The sequence below is a fragment of the Leptonychotes weddellii genome, chromosome 4 (genome assembly GCF_054177405.1).
Source record: "Leptonychotes weddellii isolate Sample4059 chromosome 4, ASM5417740v2, whole genome shotgun sequence".
Classification (NCBI taxonomy): Eukaryota; Metazoa; Chordata; class Mammalia; order Carnivora; family Phocidae; genus Leptonychotes; species Leptonychotes weddellii.
In genome coordinates, this window is record NC_138372.1 from 117,251,078 (window position 1) to 117,273,917 (window position 22,840).

Genomic DNA, 22,840 nt, shown 5'->3' on the forward strand with positions numbered 1-22,840 from the left:
GGCGCCTGGGTGGCTCAGTTGGTTAAGCGACTGCCTTCGGCTCAGGTCATGATCCTGGAGTCCCTGGATCGAGTCCCGCATCGGGCTCCCTGCTCGGCAGGGAGTCTGCTTCTCCCTCTGACCCTCCTCCCTCTCATGCTCTCTGTATCTCATTCTCTCTGTCTCAAATAAATAAATAAAATCTTTAAAAAAAAAATAAATAAAATAAAATAAAATAAAATAATTTAAATCTCCTAAGATACCAGTTTCCCAACACAAAAATTTTGGATTTTTCAAAATTCTAGCACATGGTGCTAGTGGATAACGTATTAGGGAAAGCAAAGCTGTATGTGTGCACATAGCTTCCATTTTGATGGTCTCTGGTTTCTCAGCTGGGCCATAACGCAGCAAAATGGCAGTGGTATATTATACCTGGTCATGGCTGGCTTCAATGGAGCTTCCAATAGCATGGAAAGTCATCTGCACAGGGGCTAATGTCAGACAGGTCACACACTCTTTGCCACTTTGTCTATCACAGTAGTGAACCTATAACAGAACACATGCAATCTGCTGAACACCACTTGTAAGAGGGAGCCAGATGCAAGAGGTCCTTTCCAAAGGCTCTAGATTTCCAGAAGAATTCAATCAATTTATGCAGAACACATTTTAAATATTCCTTATCCGGACCTTCCAATATCTATGGAAAATCTATTAATTCCATTTTAAGTACTTTTGAAGTTTTAAAAAAGTTTAGGAAATACTTTATAAAATGTTTTACATTATTATAGCCAGTAGAAAAATTTGCAATTATATGCTATACCTGTCTTTGTAAGTCCAGCTTTTCATAATGCATAATGCTAAAGACTCAAGGGTAAGCATAAGTCAAAGTTCACTTGATTCCAATGGAATTTTGTCAACCTGAATTTTCACTCATCTTTGACTCTATGTGTGTGATTGCCACTTAAGTGGTAGTGACATTCTTCTATTTCTACATTATAGTCCCTATAAAACCACTGTTAAATATATCTAGCTATCACTACATCATGTTCTGCTTGACATTTTGACATTACAATCAAATTGAATTAAACTAAAATATTTTACTAAAAATATTTTACTATATTATTTATTATTTTTTAGTTAAATACAACCAACCATTATTAAAACCACATGTAAGACATTCCATATCAGAGGTAGGGTAAATGGGGGTAGAGGGAAGTGTGAGTCCATCTTCCCAGTGGGAAAATTTCCATCCTCTCATTTATCTACTTTCACAGAAGTTCTTTCAAGCAGTGCTTATTTTATTTCTAAGCTAACAAAGCAAAAACAGCATTGCTTTTGTAATAAATTAATGAAACATGCCTATAGAATGGAATTCCTATTAATTTTAGAGAAAATTGGTTTTATTAGTTACAACTTGCTCAATTTGTTAAATGTATATAGGTCTAGGATAAAAGCTTAGGTGAAAATCTTGAATTTGTGAGGAAGAAAATTAAACACATATTAGTTCCCTGAGGTTTAATTCTGACTGCTGTATAATACCCATAATATACTTTTATTATAGATTTTGGTCCATGTATATTTTGTCATGGATAATATACATCTGACTGAAAATGACAGCAATATGGATCTTAGTCTCATATTTAATAATTTAACTTTTTTAAGCTGGTAAGGGCTAAGATTTGCCATCAGTTTCCCTGAAGGTAGGGAAACTTCCCGGTATCAATAAAAAGTAGTTTAGAGTTTAAATCAAGGCAACATACAAAGCTTGTTTCCAAAGTACTTTAAAGATTTTATTATAAAAATATTTTTTCCAAGTTAACTTTGGGGGAAAAGACTTGACAACAGTTCTAAATCACCATTACTATACCTCCTAAGCAAACTGAAAGGTCATTCAAGTATGTATGAGTTCAAGAATGTGGAAGTGTTGTTTACTATGCATCAGCTAAATATGATGGGGGAAAATGAAACTTATCACATAACAGGTTTATGCAAAAGCCAATAAACGGTGACACTAAAATAGCTACAGTTCACAGCCATTTATGGTACCGTTAAAATATTACGTCGTATATAGTGCTATTATAAAACATGCTTTTTAAAATAAAATATAACTGCCCTTTGACATCAATTGAAAGTCTGTATGAAAGACATGACACTTCCCTAAATATCCAAATTGACAGTGAATACACTTCTTAGTTAGCCAATTTATTGCAGTTCTACTTTTTCTTCTAGAGAAATGAAAATCACAAAGGACAGAAATACGACAAGACAATCCCAGTAGAAAATATAAACTCCAAACTGCATTTGCATCCATGGCTTAGATACTATTACTGAAAGATTTAACTTTCTCCTAACTGTACACAATTCACTGGAAGCCTGCAATACACTATGAAACACTGTGCATCCGGCATTCAACATTGGTGACCATATATAACTCATATAGAACAGATAAATGTAAAGGTGTAACTTTGCACATAGCCACAAATAAAATGTCAGAGCATCCAGTGCATGTGACAGGGATTGCCAACTGTCCTCCAATATTCTTCCACAGTAATTCCTAGCTGGCTACTTGAATGCTCAGAATAAAGTTCATATTTCCTAGGCTCCCTTATAGCTATGACACCATGTGGCTGAGTAGAATGTAAACAAAAGACTTCTATAACAGCTTCCTGGAAACTTTAAAAAGAGATTTCAAGTGTCTGCCTTTTCCTTCCTCTTGACTCATTTTGTCAGCCTGTTGCTTAGAATATGGGTGGACATTACCATCTTTGGCCAAAGGGCAAGGGCTGAAACCTACAGATGGTGGGGTGGTGAGTAGGCAGGAACCTGGGTCCCTGAAGACTCCATGGAACAGACCCATCACACTAGCTCTGGCCTGCAAGCTTACAGACCTTTCCATGAGAAAAGAATAAACACCTATTTTATTTAATTCACTGGGTTTTTTATCACTTACAAAGAATCTATCCCCATGGGACTTTTTCTGCTGCCCCAGAATCAACACCAGGCAAACAACCAACAACAAAAGGAGCTCTAAGGAGCTGCCAACATTTAGGCTAGGCCTTACTCCCAACCCCTTAGTAAGAGTCAGCAGAACTGGTCCAACCATAAATAATACACAGAGGAACTAGGAAGGGGGAGGTGAAGGGGAAGGAGTCATCTTGATTGTCACCCTTATGAGGAATATAGCATTTTCAATGAGTGGGGTAGCTCTAAGAAAACAGCTGATACAGAGTGGGAGTACTTATATTCTGTCCCCTAGCAGAATCTATAGGCTTCCTCTGAAAAGAAATCTTGACTGAAATCAATGTGTGCCCCTAGCAGTTTGGAAACATAGGAAAATAAGAGATTGAGTTTGGAGATATCTGAGAGCTTGCTGAAGGAGTCTAGGCACACAGTGTGCCTGAAATCAAAAAAAGGACAAAGGGAGATATGCTCACCCTACATATTCATGGCCCTTGGAGGGAATGAAAGAGAATCTCAGCAGAAGCCAAAGGGATACTCAGGCCAAATAAAGAGACACCTACCAACAGAGGGGGTCAGGGGCAAGGACCACTGGTAAAGTCCAAAAGAAATATGGCTATCCCTCAGGGACAGAGGGAACTGGAAGAAATTAAACGCTACCTCAAGAAAATCATGAATATCATCTACATGGAAACCAGCAGTGGATGCAACCAGGTTAGGGTGGCATCTTCCCCTACCCTGGTCTCCCTCCAGACTTCCCAACACCAGCGCAGTAAGGCCATGAAATGAAACAGATGGAGTATGGAGGAAGAGATCTCAAAAGCTCCCACCCCACCAACTATAAATATTCAAAGGCACTGGAGTGAGAGGAAGGGAACAAGAAATCAATGTACTCCCTCCCTCCTCCAAGTGTCTTGAGCCAAACTGACTGGCTTGCCAGGGTGGGGATCAGAGTTTGGCATTTTACCATGAACTAGATTCAATTTTTAAAAACTAAAGGTAACTAGACATCATAAATGGGAGATCTGACAGAGTATGGAGGAAAGTGGTGCCTGGAGAAATATAAAATCATCCCATGTTATACCTCCACTGCACTGAGACTGCCTAATAGGCCATATAAAAGTATGTGAAAAATACAGGAAACTATTGATTGAGGACACAATTCCACATTAAACAAAAAGTAATAATCTACAGATAAGAGCCCTTAAGAATCACACTTTACATACCACTCCATCAGCCACTTGTAAAAACAAGTTCGATATGGCTCTGTTCAGTTTTATATTTTCTTCTTGGACATAACAACATTAGAGTTCATAAAATTGTGAATGTCAAAAAAAAAGATAATGTGTAAGTGACATTTTGAAATTCATCCTTCCACACAGAAAATTGCTTCCTATGATTCAAAGCATCAGCAGAAGCCAGAATTCTTAGGACCACTAGCCTGAAATAATTAGGGTAATAAAATCCCACTACCTCTTGTAATGCACAAATCTTCAGAAGTGACAGAGCAACATCTTTCTAACACAGCAGTGTGTTTTTACAAATGTGGTCCTAAAAATTTCACTATGCGATGTCACAGGACCCTTGATTTTGATTAAAGAAAAGTGAATAAAGATAATTTTAGGAGATTACAAAAATCATCTTCTATGTGTACTTTAAGATTTATTGTTTATAAATCATATCATTTTGCTATCTTTGGTACTCTAAAATGTTAGCAGTTGATCTTGTTTTTTATAATGTTATAGCACTTGTTTTGGATTTATAACACTATCAACTACTGTAAATTGACATTTTGTTTCTTTCTTGTGGGTTTACAAAAATTATTCCATTAGAAGATGGGCCAAAAATTTCAATATATGTAAATTAAACAATGTGGCTTTCTTTGAAATTTACAAATCTATAACAATCTTTGTTTTAAAATAAGTTTCCTAGTTTTGACTTGTAATCACATAAACCCAGATGAGATGCTATAACTGTCCATTCTAATACTGATCTTGCCAGTCCAGAGATTTCTTTTTCCTGAAGGGAAGACACACATCACTTCAACTATTCATATAACTTGAGAAATAAAGAAAAATGGTATAAGCCTTAGAATAATTTACATTAAAAGCTAGGTATGTAAATTTTTTCATGCCCATTTGAAAATATGAGGGGGCATCCAAATGAAAATGTAAATTCCCTACCTCCTATCTCCAAAAAACGTTGAATAAAACCATTTCCTGCAGGGCTGAACTTCCTTGATGTTGCAGGACTACTACATATTTTACTAATCTCAGCAGGAAACTGGTTAACTGCTTGTCTGTCAGATGTTTTTAATGGTCACCCCCTTGGGACAAAAATGAGGAGGGTGTGAAAAAGACCCCCTTTTTTTTTAAAGATTTTATTTATTTGTTAGAGAGAGAGAGAGCACAAGCAGGGGGAGCGGCAGGTGGAGGGAGAAGCAGGCTCCCCGCTGAGCAGAACCCAATACGGGGCTCCACCCCAGGACCCTGGGATCATGACCTGAGCCGAAGGCAGATGTTTAACTGACTGAGCCACCCAGGCGTCCCAAAAAAGACCTGTGTTTAAAGAAAGTTGCTCTTCAGATCACTAAGGAAAGATAAACACCTGTACATTCATATGTGATACCTAACGTAAGCACTGTAACAAGAAAACACGTTTGATTAGCGCATCTCAGGTTCAATAACCGTGGGGTCCACTGCACAGGAGTAGGTGGAGATCCCATTCTAGCTACTGCATGGAAGCTCTGCACAGTGAAGAAAAGGCAGCAAGGAGCTAAAGAGTGACAGGTGTAACACTGGTACTTAGGATAAGCATGTCAAAACATACTTGACTTTTGCAGAGTCTGCATACTAGCTGTACGGAAGACCTGTATCTTTATTAACACACAAAAGAGCATTTTCTTGGCAAAACGTGAAACAGTATACTATTTGATAAATATTGCCCTAATAAATAGCTTAAATTTATATTAAATGTTTTAACTGCCTCTTTAGATCACTTGACGACATGTAAATCATCTTACTTTTTTGGGTCAACTGTGGTCAACAGTAAAAAACTACACTATGTTAGTTCTATATTCAACTAATGAATTAATTTATATGTAATAAATAAAGTGAGTTTCTCTATGAAAAGCACTTAGAACAATGCCTGGCTCATGGTTAGCATTAAAATAAATATATTAGATATTCTTCTCATCACTACTATAACACATCATAATGTAATAAAAGACATGACAAGGTATATAATTATTAAGAGTAATACTACATTAGGATAATGTCTGTCACTAACTTTCTCTAAAGTTTTTCCCGATCCTTTTCATAACTAAAATCAACTCCTTTGTAACTAAAATGTAAACGTATATTTAACGTGTTCAGTCATGTACCTGTGTTTCAGCGGCTGGAGAAATCTGTTTCATTCTGTATGCAATATGCTTGTCACATTAATGACTCTACAGGGATCAGTGAACGAATGTAATCACATTCTAAAGACTGAGACTCAACTTATAATTATCTTTTCTCTCTTTCAGAAATTCTATGCTTGGGATAAGCTTTGAAAATTACATGCCTGTACTTGGCATACAAAATCTAGCAGAGATGTATAGATTTATGGCTAGTGTAAGTCACGGATACAAACTGCCTAGCAAATACAACAACAGATGTGTTACCAATATTGTCAAGGCAGATAACTGCATTCTTACTTTAGGGGATGAGTGTGTATATGACAAAAATCCTAAATCTTTTTTCTTTGCTTTTCAGTTTCTACTCACTATGCCAGTGGAGGTCTAAGGAGGAAGCCAATGAATTAGAAAGTAAATTATATATACACATATATAGTTATTTTAGTTTGACATTTCCATCAAAAAAAAAAAAAAAAAGCACTAGGTGATTTTTAACAGTCAATTCCATAGCTACCAGAAAAGAAGCTTCTGTCTTTTGTAATGTGCACTCATGCTTTGACATACCCACATATAACCATTTACATATTTATAACAAATCATGTTAAAATCTATAGGGCTTAAAACAAAATAGCTTAACAAGAAAAACTTTTTCCAAGGTCAAAGGAAAATTACAGTTCATTTAGGCAGTTAGTACATCACCAAAGTTAAACTAACACAATCTTCTCCCAACGGGGCCAACCAACTCTCTAATTTTCATGTATTAGAATCCTATTGTATTGTATTTATTGTATTGAATATCACTTTAAACTTCAAAGACAAGACCTTAAAATCTTTTCATTATATACCAATTTAATTTATAACAGCATTTAGATTTTTTTTTTATAAAAAATATTGGAATGTGTTGCTTTCTACTCAGGAATTATAGATTTTAGAAACGTACTATATTTGTTTTTCAAATATAATTACATTCATGATGCAAAGACCATTGTGACTTCTACTTTCAGACAAGATGAAACAGATTTACTTTTCCCTATTCTTCCTGCTAAGTGTAAGTAAAAGCTCTGGATATTATATATAAAACAAACATAAGAGGATTCAGAAAGCAGGAGAGAAGGAGGAAGAATCCAAGCTAGGGATTTCAAGACCCAAGAAACAATAGAATGGTGAATCCCTCAGTTTTCTCTTTGCCTTATGTATTCTAGACTGTGTGCTAGAGAAGGTGGCAACATGGAAATGACAATGAATATAGAAAATAATAACAGTAATAATAATAGAGCCCCAAGAAAATCTGTTCTGTTTATTCAAAGGGCCAGAAAATGAATAAATTAGCAAGACAGAAAACATTTAGACAATAACTGCCCTATTCCAACCAAATACCATGGAAAATACGGCAGACCCATGCCCACTCTCATCAGCAAGAGCCTAGACTTCCATCCTTGCCAGATGAATGAGGTGACCCAATTTCCCAACTGGGGTGGTGACAGAGAAGGCTGAAATGGGGAGTCATAACTTTTATCCCTGCTGGATTCCTAGGCTTTTGTCTCTATCTGGTGATAATGAGGCATGCTATACCTTCTCACTGGGGTGGTCTCAGAAGCGGCATAGTGGAGGATCAGGACTTACTTTCACCACTTTGCAGCTATAACATGTCCCCCTCCTCCCACCAGGGTGTCAACAGAACTCAGTGGAGAAAGTGAACTTCTACCCATAACAAGTAACAAGGCAACACTCCAAGATCCCTAGCTGGCACAATGTCAGAGGAGGCTTACTAAAACAGAAGACTTAAATAAGACACAGAGATTTATTATATCCGAAATGTCCAGGATTCCACAGAAAATCATTCATTATACCAAGAACCAGGATAATCTCAACTTGAATGAGAAAAAACAATCATGAGATGCCAACACCAAGATGACGTAGACATTAGATTCATCAGACAAGTGTTTGAAAGTCACCATTATAGAAACAAATGAAAAAAATGTAGTCTCACCAAAGAAACAGAAGGTATAAGAAGAACCAAACAGAAATTTTATAATTGATTGCACGGAGCACTGGGTGTTATACGCAAACAATGATATCGAAAACTAATGATGTACTGTATGGTGACTAACATAATAAAAAAATAAATAAAAAAGAAATTTTATAACTGAAAAATAATATAACCAAAATTAAAAACTAAGTAGAGAGAACACAGAAAAGATTTAGTAAACTTATAGACAGAAACACAGAAATTCCCCAATCTGGACAACAGAGAGAAAACAGACTGACAAATATGAACAGAGCTGCAGAGACTTCCGGGACCATAACAAAAGATCTAATATTTCTGTCATCAGAATCCCAAAAGGAGGAGAGACAGTGACTGGGGTTAAAAGAATCTGAAGAAATAATGGCTAAAATGCACTAAATTCTAGGAAACAATATAAGCCTATAGCTTCAAGAAGCTGGGCAAATCCCAAACAGAATAAGCACAAAGACACAACATAATCAAATTCTGAAAATTAAAGACAAAGAATAAACTTAGAAGGAAGCGGTGAGAGAAACAACTCCTGACCTACAGAGATGAAACAATCTGACAGCAGTGTCTCAGCAGAAACCATGGCATCATAAGGAACTGGCACAACATTTTTGAAGTGCTGAAAGAACTGTCAACCCAGAATTTTATATTGAGCAAAAATATCTTTAAGGAATGAAGGGGGACCCAAAACATTCTCAAATGAGTGCAAATCGAGTATAAGTTGCCAGCATACCTATTCTAAAAGAATGGCTAACGTAAGGTCTTGAAACAAAAAGGAAATGATAAAAGCAGGAATCTTGAACTCCATTGGGAAGAAAGAAAAAACACAGAAAGGAGTAAAAACATTGGTAAATATACAGTAGACTTTCCTTCTCTTCTTGACTTTTCTAAATTATGCTGGCCATTAGAAACAAAAATTATAACACTATAATTTTTATTGGTCGGATATGGTTCTTAATATAAGTAAAGGAGATATTTAAGATCATCGTATTATAAACACAGCAGCATATAGGGAACTGAGAATGGTACAGCATCAATTCTGTGATATTCTTACCAAAAATGTACAACGTCAGGGTGCCTGGGTGGCTCAGGTCAGTTAAGTGTCTGCCTTCAGCTCAGGTCATGATCCCAGGGTCCTGGGATTGAATCCCACATTGGGGTCCCTGCTCGGTGGGAAGCCCGCTTCTCCCTCTCCACTCCCCCTGCTTGTGTTCCTGCTCTCGCTATTTCTCTCTCTGTCAAATAAATAAATAAAATCTTTAAAAAAAATGTACAACCTCGATCAGTCATGAGAAAATATTAGAAAAACCCAAATTCAAGAACATTCTACAAAATAAGTAATCATATTATTCAAAAGTGTTAAGATCAGGGGCACCAGGGTGGCTCAGTTGTTAAACGTCTGCCTTCGGCTCAGGTCACAATCCCAGGGTCCTGGGATCAAGCCCCACATCGGGCTCCGCTCAGTGGGAAGCCTGCTTCTCCTTCTCCCACTCCCCCTGCTTGTGCTCTCTCTCTCTCTCTCGCTGTCTCTCTCTGTCAAATAAATAAATAAATAAATTCTTTTTAAAAAAAAAGTGTTAAGATCATGAAAGACTAAAGAACTGTTACTTGATTGGAAGAGATTTAACTAAATGCACTATGGGATTCTAGACTGGACCCTGGGCCAGAAAGAAGACATTAGTAGGAAAACTGGAAAAATTTGAATAAGATTACATCATCATTAATTTCCTGGTACTGACAATTATATTATGGTTATATAATTGTTAATATTAAGCTCTGTACTTTTTACCTTTCTCTAAGTTTAAAATTATTTTTTAAAGGCCACTAATAAAGGAAAAACTTTAGTGCTTCAGGATAAAGGAGATTTGAAAGAGGCCAAGCACCAATTAGAGTAGATATCAGATAAACAAGTTTTTCTACACATATCAGAGTTTTATATTAAAAGAATCTTCAAATACAAGAAAAGAGAATCAGTGGAGATTAAATTTTCTTTTAATTAGAAAAATAAAGTCACTGTGCAATGTGGTACTTTCTACCTCTGATATGGGAAGGAAAAGGGATGCAGGAAAAGAAAGTTTCTCGCATAAAAGCCTGGAAAATCGTAATATCCAAAGCATCATGATAAAGAGAAGTTAAAGCTTCCTCCTTAAGTTAGAGATTTAGAAAAAAATTGTAATAGAGGCTTATTCATGGGAATCCTAGCAATGGGGACCAAGAAATTTGAACCAAGAAATATCAATAAATGCTACCTCATTTCCAAAAGCTAAGAAGGAAGTTGCTGCTTTAGGCTGCAGTAGCAAACACTAAATATGACAGATTATTTTCAAGCTATTTTTATTTTTAATCTAGGACAATATTACTATTACTACCTGAACTTTCTCCTCTATCACTAATGTCATTACAAAAATTTCCACTGAAATTACTTCTAATAGGGAGCAGGAACCAATAAATTCTATTAGGTTCTTCTTTTTAGCAGTTGACAAAAAAGTTGATCGAGAACCAGAAGAGACTACTCTCCCAGAAGCCAAGAGAATAGAAAGTTTAAGATGAGAGACAAAGTTTGTAGTTTGAGTCCAGCCAGATTAACTGCTTCAGAAAACAAAATTCAAAACTATGCAGAGGAATGTAACAGAATCCAGAGTCTCTATAGTGTATCATTGACAATAGTCAGGATTCAATCCAAAATTACTTGACCTGGAATAAATAGGAAAAGGTGACTCATACTCCAGTGAAAAGGCAATTAATAGAGACAAAAGCCAATATACCCAATGTTGAAATGAGCAGAAAAGGTGTTTAAAGCACCTACTTTAACTCTTCTCAAGGATATAAAGGAAAATACATGCATAATGAATGAATGGATAGGAAACCACAGCAGAGAAACCAAAACTTCAAAAAGAACCATATGGAAACTGGAGAAATGAAAACACAATATCCAAAGTTAAAAAAAAATTCACTGGATGAAAAAGACACACAGTAAACTTACAGATCAATAGAAATAATACAACCTGAAGTTCAGAGAAAAAAAATTTTTATGGATAAAGGCTCAGGAATCTGTGGACAATATTTTAAAAATGCATGTAAATGGAGTTCCAGAAGAAGAGAAGAGAGAAAGCAGGCAAAATATTTACTCTAAGAAAATATGGCCCCAAATTTCCCAAATTTGATAAAAGCAATAAATATACAGTAAGTTCAACAATGGCCCCCAAAGATATGGCCAAGTCCTAACCTCTCTATACTTTTGATTGTGACCTTATTTGGAAATAGGCTCTTTGCAGATGAAATTAAGTTGAGTATGTCAAGATCATCCTGGTAGGGAGATAATATTTGCAACACAAAGGACTTATACACAGGATATAAAAAGGACTCTTATAAGTCCGTAAGAAAAAAAATCCCAATTAGAAACTTGACAAAGATGTGCACATTTCACAAAGATCTATAATTGGCCAATAAGCACATGAAAAGAAGCTCATCATATGGATCGTTAGTGAAATACAAATTAAAATATAAATGGGATACCACTGTACTCTTATTTGAATAAGACTGATCATATTAATGTATGGAACCCTCATATATTGCTAGTAGGAATGTAATATGTTACAGCATATTGAAAAAAAATCTGATAGTTTCTTATAAATTTGTATGTACACTCACCATGTGACCCAGCACATTCACTCCAAGGAATTTTTCCAAGAGAATGAGAAAGATGTCTGCATAAAATCTTATACATGAATATTCATAAACAGCTTTATTCGTAATAGCACAAAGCTGAAAACAACTCAAATGTCCATCAACAGGTAAACAGAAACAATCTGTGGTATACATCCATACAGTGGACTAGTACTTAATAAAAAACAACAACAAAAACAAACAAAACAAACATAAAAACCTACTGATATATACAACATGGAAGAATCTCAAAAACATTATAGTGAGTGAAAGAAGCCAGATGCAAAACTATGCATACTGTATGGTTCCATTTTTATGAAATTCCTGAAAAGGCAAAGCTAATCTTTAGTGACAGGAGGATATCCTGGTTATCTGGAGCCATAGGGAGGTGGGGAAAACAAGCTGCAAAGAGGGACCAGGAAAACTTTTATAGTAACAGAAATATCCTCATCTTTTTTTTTTTTTTTTAAGATTTTATTTATTTGACAGAGAGAGAGAGAGACAGCGAGAGAGGGTACACAAGCAGGGGGAGTGGGAGAGGGAGAAGTAGGCTTCCTGCTGAGCCGGGAGCCTGATATGTGGCTCGATCCCAGGACCCTGAGATCATGACTTAAGCCGAAGGCAGATGCCTAACGACTAAGCCACCCAGGTGCCCCAGAAATATCCTCATCTTGATTGTGGTGGCAGTCACATGGTTGCATATATTTTTTGAAACTAATAAAATGGTTGTGTCTTATTGTATGTAATTATAGCTCAATAAGGTTGATTAAAAGATTAAAAAGGTAAAAAGACACAACAGATGGAGACATGAAGTCTCTTGCATATACTTCCCTAAAATAATCATAACTAATCTCACAATTTCCTAGGAACTATTACCTTAGGATATTAACACCATTTGAATTTATCATATGTTTGGATGTCCCCTGTCCCTACTCCACATCCCACCCCCACACACCCATTTTTATGTTAGCTCCATGAGCTAACATAAACCTTGACTGTCACTTACGCTATATCCTCAGGGCCAAGAAGTATACCTGGCCCATGGCAGGTGCTTGATATATTTCAGTTGAATTAATGGATAAATGAATTTTTACATTGTTACTATTCATCGGGAAACTCTCCTAGGCTATTATTCATTTTCCCTGGTCAAACTTAACTACTTCTTTTTTTTTTTTTTTAAGATTTTATTTATTTGAAAGAGAGAGAAAGCATGAGCAGGGGAAGGCGCAGAGGGAGAAGCAGACTCCCCGCTGAGTGGGGAACCCAACACGGGGCACCAGATCCCAGGACCCCGAGATCATGACCTGAGCCAAAGGCAGACTCTTCACAGACTGAGCCACCCAGGCACCCCATAAACATAACTACTTCTATGGCTTCAACTACATCTATATAAAGACGACTCTCCAAACTGTGTGTCCTATCCTTTCTTGCTGATCACCAGACGCATTTAGAACTGCCTATTGCACAACTTTATTTCAGGCAACTCAAATTCCATGTGTTTAAAATGGAACCCATTAACTTCCTCTAAGATTACTCATCTCATCGATACTAAACATAAAACCTTGCCTAAAACATGTCACATTCATACTATCCTACTTTATTTCACTCTCAAATTCTTGAAAAAATAGTTTATGTATCCTCAAACAGTCTCTACTTACTCTTCAACACATGTGAATCTGGCTTCCACCTGGAACAGGCCAGTGAAAGTGTCCCCATAAAAACCAGCACAACAGATCATTTAATTCTCTCAGTTGTAGCTTAGACAAGCGTACCTCAGCCCCACTCCTCTATACCCACCTGCTCTGCCCTAATTCAATCTTTGTTATTTCTCTTCTGAATTCATTCAAAACAGTTCTAATTAGTCTTTTTGGCTATCATTCTTGTTTCTTTTTTGTCTAGTTCATGCTTTGTATCGCTGACAGAATTACCTTTCTAAAATACAAAACCAATGTCACTACCCTTTTAAAAGTAAGTCCATGGTCTCTGCCTAACACCTAAAATCCAAACTTCCAGCAACACACAGCTTCTTGGTCTCCCTGCGAGCCACTGCCTCTATGACTCTAAGCATGTTCTGAAACACCATGTCTTTTTATGTCTTCACTGCTTAGCTTCTGCCTGTAATTCTTATTCACCTAAAAATTCTATGTGCTCCTTAAAACTTATTTCAAATGTCCTGCCTGCTATAAATTCTCCCCTAATTCCTTCGGTCAGAGCTGTTCATTCCTATTTGTGATTCTTGACATGGTTAACCACACCTCAAGTGAACACTTATCAGGTTACCCTTATCATGCCTCTTATTACGGGGGCAGAATTACATACATTATTTCATGCAGCATGCTACAAATCTTTAACTTTTTTTTATCAAACTGTTGTGTAATGTTCAAACACTGACCCCTGGAGATGGGACTAATTTATGGTGGTGGCCAACCTTTTGCATGCTGGTTCTATTTACCTGTCTGTCCCCAACTTGATCATAACTCCTCCTGTGCCCAGTGCTTGGCATGCTACCTAGCATGTGTAGGTACTTGGGAGTACTGGCCCAGAGTGAATAAGCAGATGCTCCATTTCCTGTTCTTCAGTTAAATCAATTCCAGTATTCAATGGCTTGACATCTCTAGCGCACTTAACTTCATACCCATCTAATTATTTTATATACTGAAATTATTGAAAACTGTCCATAATATATCATCTATCTTTCTCTTAAGATTTACTCAAGCTGTCACTGTGTCATCTTCAAACAGTGGTCCTTGTTTCCTCAAATGTTCCATTTTAGGACTTGATTCTGGACTTTTCTTATACTTAAAAAAAATGACAGTAATACAGATAAAAACATGTTGAAAGTTTTACAAATATCCCTTATCTCTGACTGTTAAAGCTGCCTTTTGATGTGACCATGATAAGATGGCAGAAGTTTTCAGAACCTAAGATCTGTCAGGGTTTAAAGTTAATAATTCTGCACGGGGAAATGAGTAAATTACATTACTAATAGGATGTCTTACTTGTGTAGTCCCCCAAATGTGTATTTACATAGTAAAATTTTATGTCAGAATAAAATCCAAAGTTCCTTCTAGCTCAAGAGAGTCAGAATTCTTAAATAACAGACTCAGTTATGAGGGCTTAAATAAATTTATTAATGAAATCTATGACTAAAACAAAACAGTATCTCGAAGACCATGGACCATCACCACAAACTAGTCCTACTTACAGGGATCAATCTTCAAACACTATATAATAGTTTGATTTAAAATAAAATAAAGATCTGTAGCAAAAAGCAAAACTGTACCATGCGTTTCTGCTTGTGTCATAAGATAATATACATAATGCCTACATCACTATCTAATATATAATGAGTCAATCAATAAATATCAGTTTCATTTCCTTGTTTACCCATATATTTCTGATATAAAGCATGCCCTTGCTATGTTAATTTCTTTTTCAGGGTGTAATCCCACATACTGTTCTCTCTTTCTCAAGAATTGTCCTGGGTGAGAAGAGAACAATACACATGAAATTTTAACCACTATCAGTAAAAATCTTAGATATAGCTGAATGCTGGAGAGAGGGAAGTAGATCATTTCAACATGACTTAGAATGAGCATTCGTATACTGCTACTAGCCAGACATGAAGGGACTTGATGGGTACTAAAATTAATCTTATGTCACTAAGTAAAAATCATATCATTGCCAACCTTTTGTAGCAAAAGAAAACGTGGTTCACCGTTAGATGAAAAATCATTTCTTTTTCTTCAAAGACTTGATTTTCAAATGATTCCAAGTAGAATTCTTATGCTGAGCTGAAATCTCTTCTGATGCAAACAGCGAAAGCTATAGATATTTCTACTTGGGGAAGACATGTAATGACAGCCATTTTTTTTTCTGTACCACAGTGGCTCATTTTAGAGCCATATCAAAGTCACTGTGGTAGGAAAGGCTCTTTCTGTGGTTGTATATTACTTTTTCTTTGAAACATCCTATGTGTCTTACTAAGTGTGTGCTGGTACATCAAGGCTCAAGACGAATATTTTTGTCCTTCTGAGTTCTAGGTTATCCTCCACAGTGATTTAGGGTGAAGTTAGTCCTGAATAGTTCATGCAGTTATAATGGACTATTTTACTCAAGACTTGCTTGATTCTTACCTGTATTATTGTTATTGATCATAGTATATGTTTATATGTATCAGGATTTCTTTCTTCCAACTAGAAGTTTTCTCTATAGAGTTGGAAATTTCGGCAAAATGAGTTGGTAATTCCACTGGTTTTTATGGAAGTCCAGTTATGTAATAGGTAGTCTGCATACCTTTGGGGGTTTGGCCAAGTATGCCAAATATAATGATAACAATATAATAAGTCAGTCTGCACGAACTTGGGTTGCCCATTTGAAGAACAAACCTGAGTTTTAGGGTCACTATAGAAAGACCAAGCCTTGCGGAGAGTTCAAATACTAAACCAAGCTCTCCAAGGTCTTTGGAAAGTAGTAAAGGCCAAATCCAAGAGGGATTTTTAAAGAGTGACTGCAATCAAAGCAGAATCTGTTGACCCCATGCCAAATCGACAAATGTATTTTACTCATTGTACTCTGAATAGCTTCTCTTCACTTTATACAGCCATTTGTGTAACAGTGTAGATGAAAATTTGGGCTCAGAAGTGACAAAGTAAGTTGTGTTTCAAGGATAAGTTTTAAATTGGGGAAAAATATTTCTAAGTGGGAGAGGGTATGTATATGCAGGATTTCTTTCTCCATATTCTGCTTTTAGAAACCTACAATGTTTAATTTATATTGCTTTTTGGAAAAAAAAATGGATCCCTCATTCTTCAAAAAAAAAAAGCTGCAAACAGCCACTTTGATGATAAATACTTGGATTATAAAAAATGAGGTATAGGGAAGATTTAAAAAAGGGAAAGAAAAAAGGTTAATTCTCAGATTGGCCAGATACCTTCCATTCCATATTCTCTCTTTTTTTAAAAAATATTTTATTTATTTGACAGAAAGAGACACAGTGAGAGAGGGAACACAAGCAGGCGGAGTGGGAGAGGGAGAAGCAGGCTTCCCGCTAAGCAGGGAGCCCAATACGGGGCTCGATCCCAGGACCCTGGGATCATGACCTGAGCCGAAGGCAGACGCTTAACAACTGAGCCACGCAGGCACCCCCCATACCATATTCTCAATGTAATCTATATTAAGGTCATATTGTTAAAATGTTATATGCCATATATATTAAACAAATATTTAAAAGAAGCCTATAACTATAAAAGAAGCCTGCTATAATCATATTAAACTTCACAAAAGGAGACATATCAGTTGAAGTGTATTAAATTTGAATTGTATCTGAAAACAAAGTTTTTAATTTAAGTAGATATTTCAAAGCTTTCTACTGACATTTTTTTTTTTTAAGATTTTATTTACTTATTTGACAGAGAGAGAGCACAAGTAGGCAGAGCGGCAGGCAGAGAGAGAGGGAGAAGGAGGACCCCCGCTGAGCAGGGAGCCCGATGTGGGACTGGATCCCAGGACCCTGGGATCATGACCTGAGCCGAAGGCAGATGCTTAATGATTGAGCCACCCAGGTGCCCTACTGACATTTTCATCTTGCTGGAAATGGCACTAACATCTAAAACACAATAATAAAAAGCTCCTCTATAAAAAACTCTTTGATTTTGTAAAATAAACCATGGTTTAACTAAGACAACAACTGTTTCTTTATATTCTTTATGTGAAAAAAACAAACCTAGTTTATAATATTTTACTCTGAAGGTTTCAAAAATCAACACTGTTCAATGGAGGATGATCACAAAAAGGGGCACAGAATAGCAAACTGAAATTAAATTCATCTAGAAAGGATAATTTGCTAAAAGAATTCATTTTCATTTCCAATCAAATTACTTTTCTAATGACTCATTTAAATAAAGTGTGATACTGTAACTTATAAGAAATATATATTTGGTCTTCAAACCTTTTTTCTGACACTAGCTCCTCAAACCCTTGGAATTTCCAAAGTATTGAAAGTGACAGAGTTATATGTTAAGGAGGTGACTTTTGAAAGCATCTATGGATGGAAGCTGACTGCCAATGGAGCCTGATTAGAGAGTTGGAACTTTCAGTCCCATCCCCCTGACCTCAGGGGAGGGGAGAGGAGCTGGAGGTTGAATCAGTTGTCAATGGTCAATGATTTAATCCATCATGACTATATAATGAAGCCCCCCAAAAAGCCCAAAAGGACAGGGTTCTGAGAGCTTCTGGGTTGTTGAACACATGGAAGTGCTGGGATAGTGGTGCACCAGGAGAAGGCATGGAAGCTCTGTGCCCCAGCCACATACCTTTCCCTAGACATCTCTTCCATCCAGCTCTACTGAGTTATATCCTTTCACAATAAACTGGGGATTTAGCAAAATTCTCTGAGTTCTGTGAGTTGCTCTAGCAAATTAATTGAACCTGAGGAGGTGGTTGGGGGAACCTCTGATTTATAGCTGTCAGTCAAAAGTACAGTTAGCAACCTGGGCTTGACAGATATCCGACAGTTGGTGGGGAATAGGGTCTTGTAGGACTGAACCCTTGATCTGTGGGATCTGATGCTGTCTCCATGGAGACAGTATCAGAACTGAGTTGAATTCTCAGACACCCTGCTTGGTGCTGTGTGGGAACCACCCCACCCCTACACATACACTAGACTTGATGCAAGAACCAAAAGACAAAGGAACTGCCTATATCTAATTATACAAATCTAAATTTCTAATATCATTAGTATGGTAAAGCATATTGATGATATAAAAACTTAGAATAATGTAAATTATAACACAACAAAACAAAGTCTTCCACTTCGGTTCAAATGCACAGAATTTCAAGAACATCTCTGCCATAATAATTGTCTTTAAAAAGCTGAATAGTTTTGGCGTTATAATTAAAGAGTATCAAGGTACATAACAAAGAACCCTGAAACATGTTGGTATAACTATAACTATAATTTCAAATGAGTTTTTGTGAAAAGCATTGAAGTTATAGAAGCATACTGACTGGGCTGGACAAAATCTAAGGCTCACAGAACTGTTGACATAAAACTTCTCTTTCTAAAAAATAATAAAACAATCAATAAGAACATTCAGGTTTTAAAAGAGGATAGTTAAAATGCACTCAATAAAACCTCAAAGAGACACATATTCATTTATGATGGGATTCCAAAAGCTTGCATCTAAAATAAGATAAAAATTTTAGGTGCGCCCAAGCAACGATCAAAGAATTACCAAGAATGTGCAAGTGTTCAATCACATTCTGCTCTGTGAAGTCAGTTTTATTAATAACTCTAATTGTATAATAATTTTAATTATTTTGTAGATTTAAGCAAAGGATGTGAGCTTAATACCTACATTCTAGTGAGCAAATAAGCTTTCTGTAATTTATAAATTTCAATTAAAGACTGGGTAACGAAAAAAATTTTAAAGTTAAAACAACTTAGTTTTCAGTACACTAATATATTTTTACTTTGTAATACAATATAGCTGTCACATACAATGGCTCTGATAGGCTTAAGTCAAATTTCAATGGGCAAGGAAGGCCAAAGAAGGGTTTATACAATATTCAATAAGCAATAATATCTACTCAGTGTACAATAACAAAATAAAAAAAGTACTAACCTAGAAACACAGAAAAAGAATTTATTGTTTTAAATTCCAGAAATAAAAATAACAGAATAGCATGTAATCCATAACAAGCTGGCCCTATAATTTCTAAACTACAGTCCAATTGAAACATTTAAGAAAGAGAAACAGTCTACATGTTTTTCTACCAGGTAAAGATACCTGAGAAAGTTATCTATAAAGAAATAGGCTTTAAAACTCTTAACTACAAAGAACCTTTTACCGTGACATTATGAAGATATGCTCTGTGCCTGATAGGACACTAAGCCATTTCCCACAGAGCTTCTGTTCACTGCTCGGCTGCAGGTTACGATCTATCAGTGACACAATATTTCACATCAATACCAAGCTCATTTGACCAAAGCAGCACAGTAATGTTTTAAAACCATCTGTTTATATTCATTAGTATGTAAAAATCACAGTACACAAATTTGGGAATGTTTAGCTTGTCCATAAATAAGAGCATATTATCTTAGCATAAGCTTTTAAAAAGAGGTCTGAGCAGTCAGCCCAATAATGGGGGCAATAGACTCTACATTTTGACTAATTATAAAATTATCATTGTTATCATCACCAAGAAATAACAAATAAATACAAATAAAAAAATTTAAGTAGTTCTTCTGGCAGCAAAATTATCTACCATAATAACATCTCCAAGCAAAAAAATCAATTCAGAGCTTGAATGTATTTTGTGCTTTGTTTCTATAAAAATGCAGTGTTACTCTCAGACATTTCTAAATAACTAGATTTGTAAATAAGCACTGAATTTCTTTTCATCACAGTTTATTTCTAGTTCATTGTGTGCAGATTATAGAACTAAATTATTAGCTTTTTTCCAGTACTTTAACTGTATGAATCGAGGTCTTTTTATTTTAAACAGTGATTTATTGTCATTCTTAAGGTAAACAACAAAAACAAATTCTAAAATTTTAACTTTAAGTGTTTAAAATTTCAGATGACAGAGCCAATAATTGGTAACAGCTTCTTCAATTTCATATTAATAGTCTAATTAAAAAACACTAACGATCACCTGGCAACAGATTTGAAAGAATCGGGTTTCTGTGAAGGCAAACAAAAAAAACCATGCAAAATACCTGCCAAAACACATGATCTTCTTTCTGATTTTATATCTAAACTTGTAAAATGTTTATAAATACATGATTATTCTACACAATACAGAGCTTCTAGAGCATTTCTAAAGAAATTACAGTTTTTGGTCTTAAGGAATAAGACTAAGATGGAAAAGGGATGGAAACAGTGAAATCTGAGGGTGCAGTACACTCTTTCTACGCATGAGCTTGTGGCTGTTCATCCAGTCAGGTCAGCGGTTACAGTTCAGTACATGATTTTCAAGGCAACTAAGATATCAGAACACAGGTATTTCCTCTTCCTAGAGTTAACAATTCTTTTAAAAGCTCTATCCAGAAAGAACGGGTGGGGTGGGGTTTTTTTGTTTTTTTTTAAGGGAACAAAGAATAAATAGGGGAAAAAAATTCCATCCCCAAATTCATATACATAAGTTCAGGGAGCTGTGAGCTAGAGTCAGACTGACCGGTGGAACAAAACTGTTAGTACCATGAGACAGGTGCGACCCTAGAAGGTTCAAAACATGATCCACTAAAACAAATACATGTTTTTATGCCTCAAACAACTAGAAAGCATGTCATTATTGTTCTAATACCATGTTTAATTAACTCCTAAGACAGAGTTCTAAGATGCTGTACCTTCACAGTATACCTGAATCATTACTAGCAATACAATGCCAACTTCAAAACTGCTATGAAAGTAAAATCATCATTAGAAAAACTCAGCCTTATTGTAAATGAGGGAGAACTCAGTGCTAAATACTAATACCAAATGTATGAAGGCAGAATTTTTGTTTGTGGAAGACAGAGGGAGGAGTTAAATGCACCCAATCAAGACCAACTGGAAGACAGAACAGAGAATTAGAAATGTTTCAAAAAAAAATAAAAAATAAATAAGAGGAAGAAGAAGGAAAATGGAGGAGAGCCAGGCAGCAAAAGATGGACAGAATGAAAATAAAAGAAAATGAGGCACGTGCATATGGCTCTCTTTTTTCTGACCTCTGTGTTCCTAATACTTTACAATGTAAGTGGCATATAGGTCACGCTGGCAGGCAAGGATGAGCTTTCTGATGGACAGAGATGGAGGATTTGGGGCTAATGGAATTTGTTTTCTGGTTTTGTTTTTGCTTTTAATTCATACCTGAAAGCCTTGAATCCTTGCTAAATATTCCAGTTGTTTTGAAGGTTGTACTGGAGAACAAGGGGGAGTAGGAGAACTTCCTTTTAAACCTATGGCTTCAGCTGTAGGAGATGTTCCATTCATTAGGAGTTCCCTGGCAATTGTGGCTGAACTATTCGATGTGGGAGATATACTGAAGAAAGAGCTTGAGGGTTGGTTCATATCTTTGGGTGACAAATAGCCTAGAGTAGTGCCAGAGATTACTTTGTGGCGGCTGGCTTCCATCTCTTGATAAACATCAGGAGACAAATGAAGAATTCCTTTTGGAGCTATAAATAAAATGAAGGAACACTGTTATTACATTTAAAATAATTAAAATAGAAACATGTTATAGCATTATTAACTTGATGATTTTACTTGGTTTAATGACAAAGGAGTAAGAAACACTGTCAATTAAGCGTCTTCCTCATACGTGCCGAGGCAATTGCAGCCTCAATTTAGAGGTGAATAACATGTTTCAATATTCCCAAATCAGAAGTTTAAAAAGATTAGGAATGTGCTGGGTCTTCAACCTGCAATTTAGTATTTTATCATCTCATAAAGAGACATGAAACCCCTAACACATGCAGCAATTGAGAAACAGTAAGTATAATGAAGGCTGAATCAGTCCAAGTCATCTGAGGTACAAACTCATATACCTGATGGCATACAGGTGCTCTTCTCCTCACAAGGGTGTCCCACAGACAACTTTAACTCATGAACATTTCAAAAAGTGACAGAGTTTCTTCTTCCCAAAACTAGCACTGTCTCCTATCTTGTTAATCTCCTTATGATACCACCATCTATCTGCTCAGTTGTCCAACCTACACTCCTGACAACCATCTTTGACTCACCTATAAATAAGCAGTTACCATATCCACTCTAGAATTTGTCCCTTCATCATCAAGTGTGTGAGTTCAAGCCAGACCATGGGCTGGTTCTGATATCAAGAGG

The 22,840-nt window shown here is 36.1% G+C and overlaps 1 protein-coding gene across 13 annotated transcripts in view; it reads right to left on the reverse strand.

Annotated features, from left to right (window-relative positions):
* STAU2 (staufen double-stranded RNA binding protein 2) overlaps positions 1-22,840 on the reverse strand; it is a 311,591-nt gene that overhangs the window by 100,214 nt on the left and 188,537 nt on the right. For 11 of the 13 annotated variants that reach the window (XM_081816134.1, XM_081816132.1, XM_081816137.1 and 8 more), the window contains 2 exons: positions 21,869-22,176; positions 412-525 (listed from right to left, as the gene is read on the reverse strand). In XM_081816134.1, the coding sequence (XP_081672260.1) occupies positions 412-525; positions 21,869-22,176 (422 nt within the window). The remainder of the gene's footprint in view (positions 1-411; positions 526-21,868; positions 22,177-22,840) is intronic. The other 2 variants (XM_081816131.1, XM_081816138.1) reach the window with 1 other exon arrangement.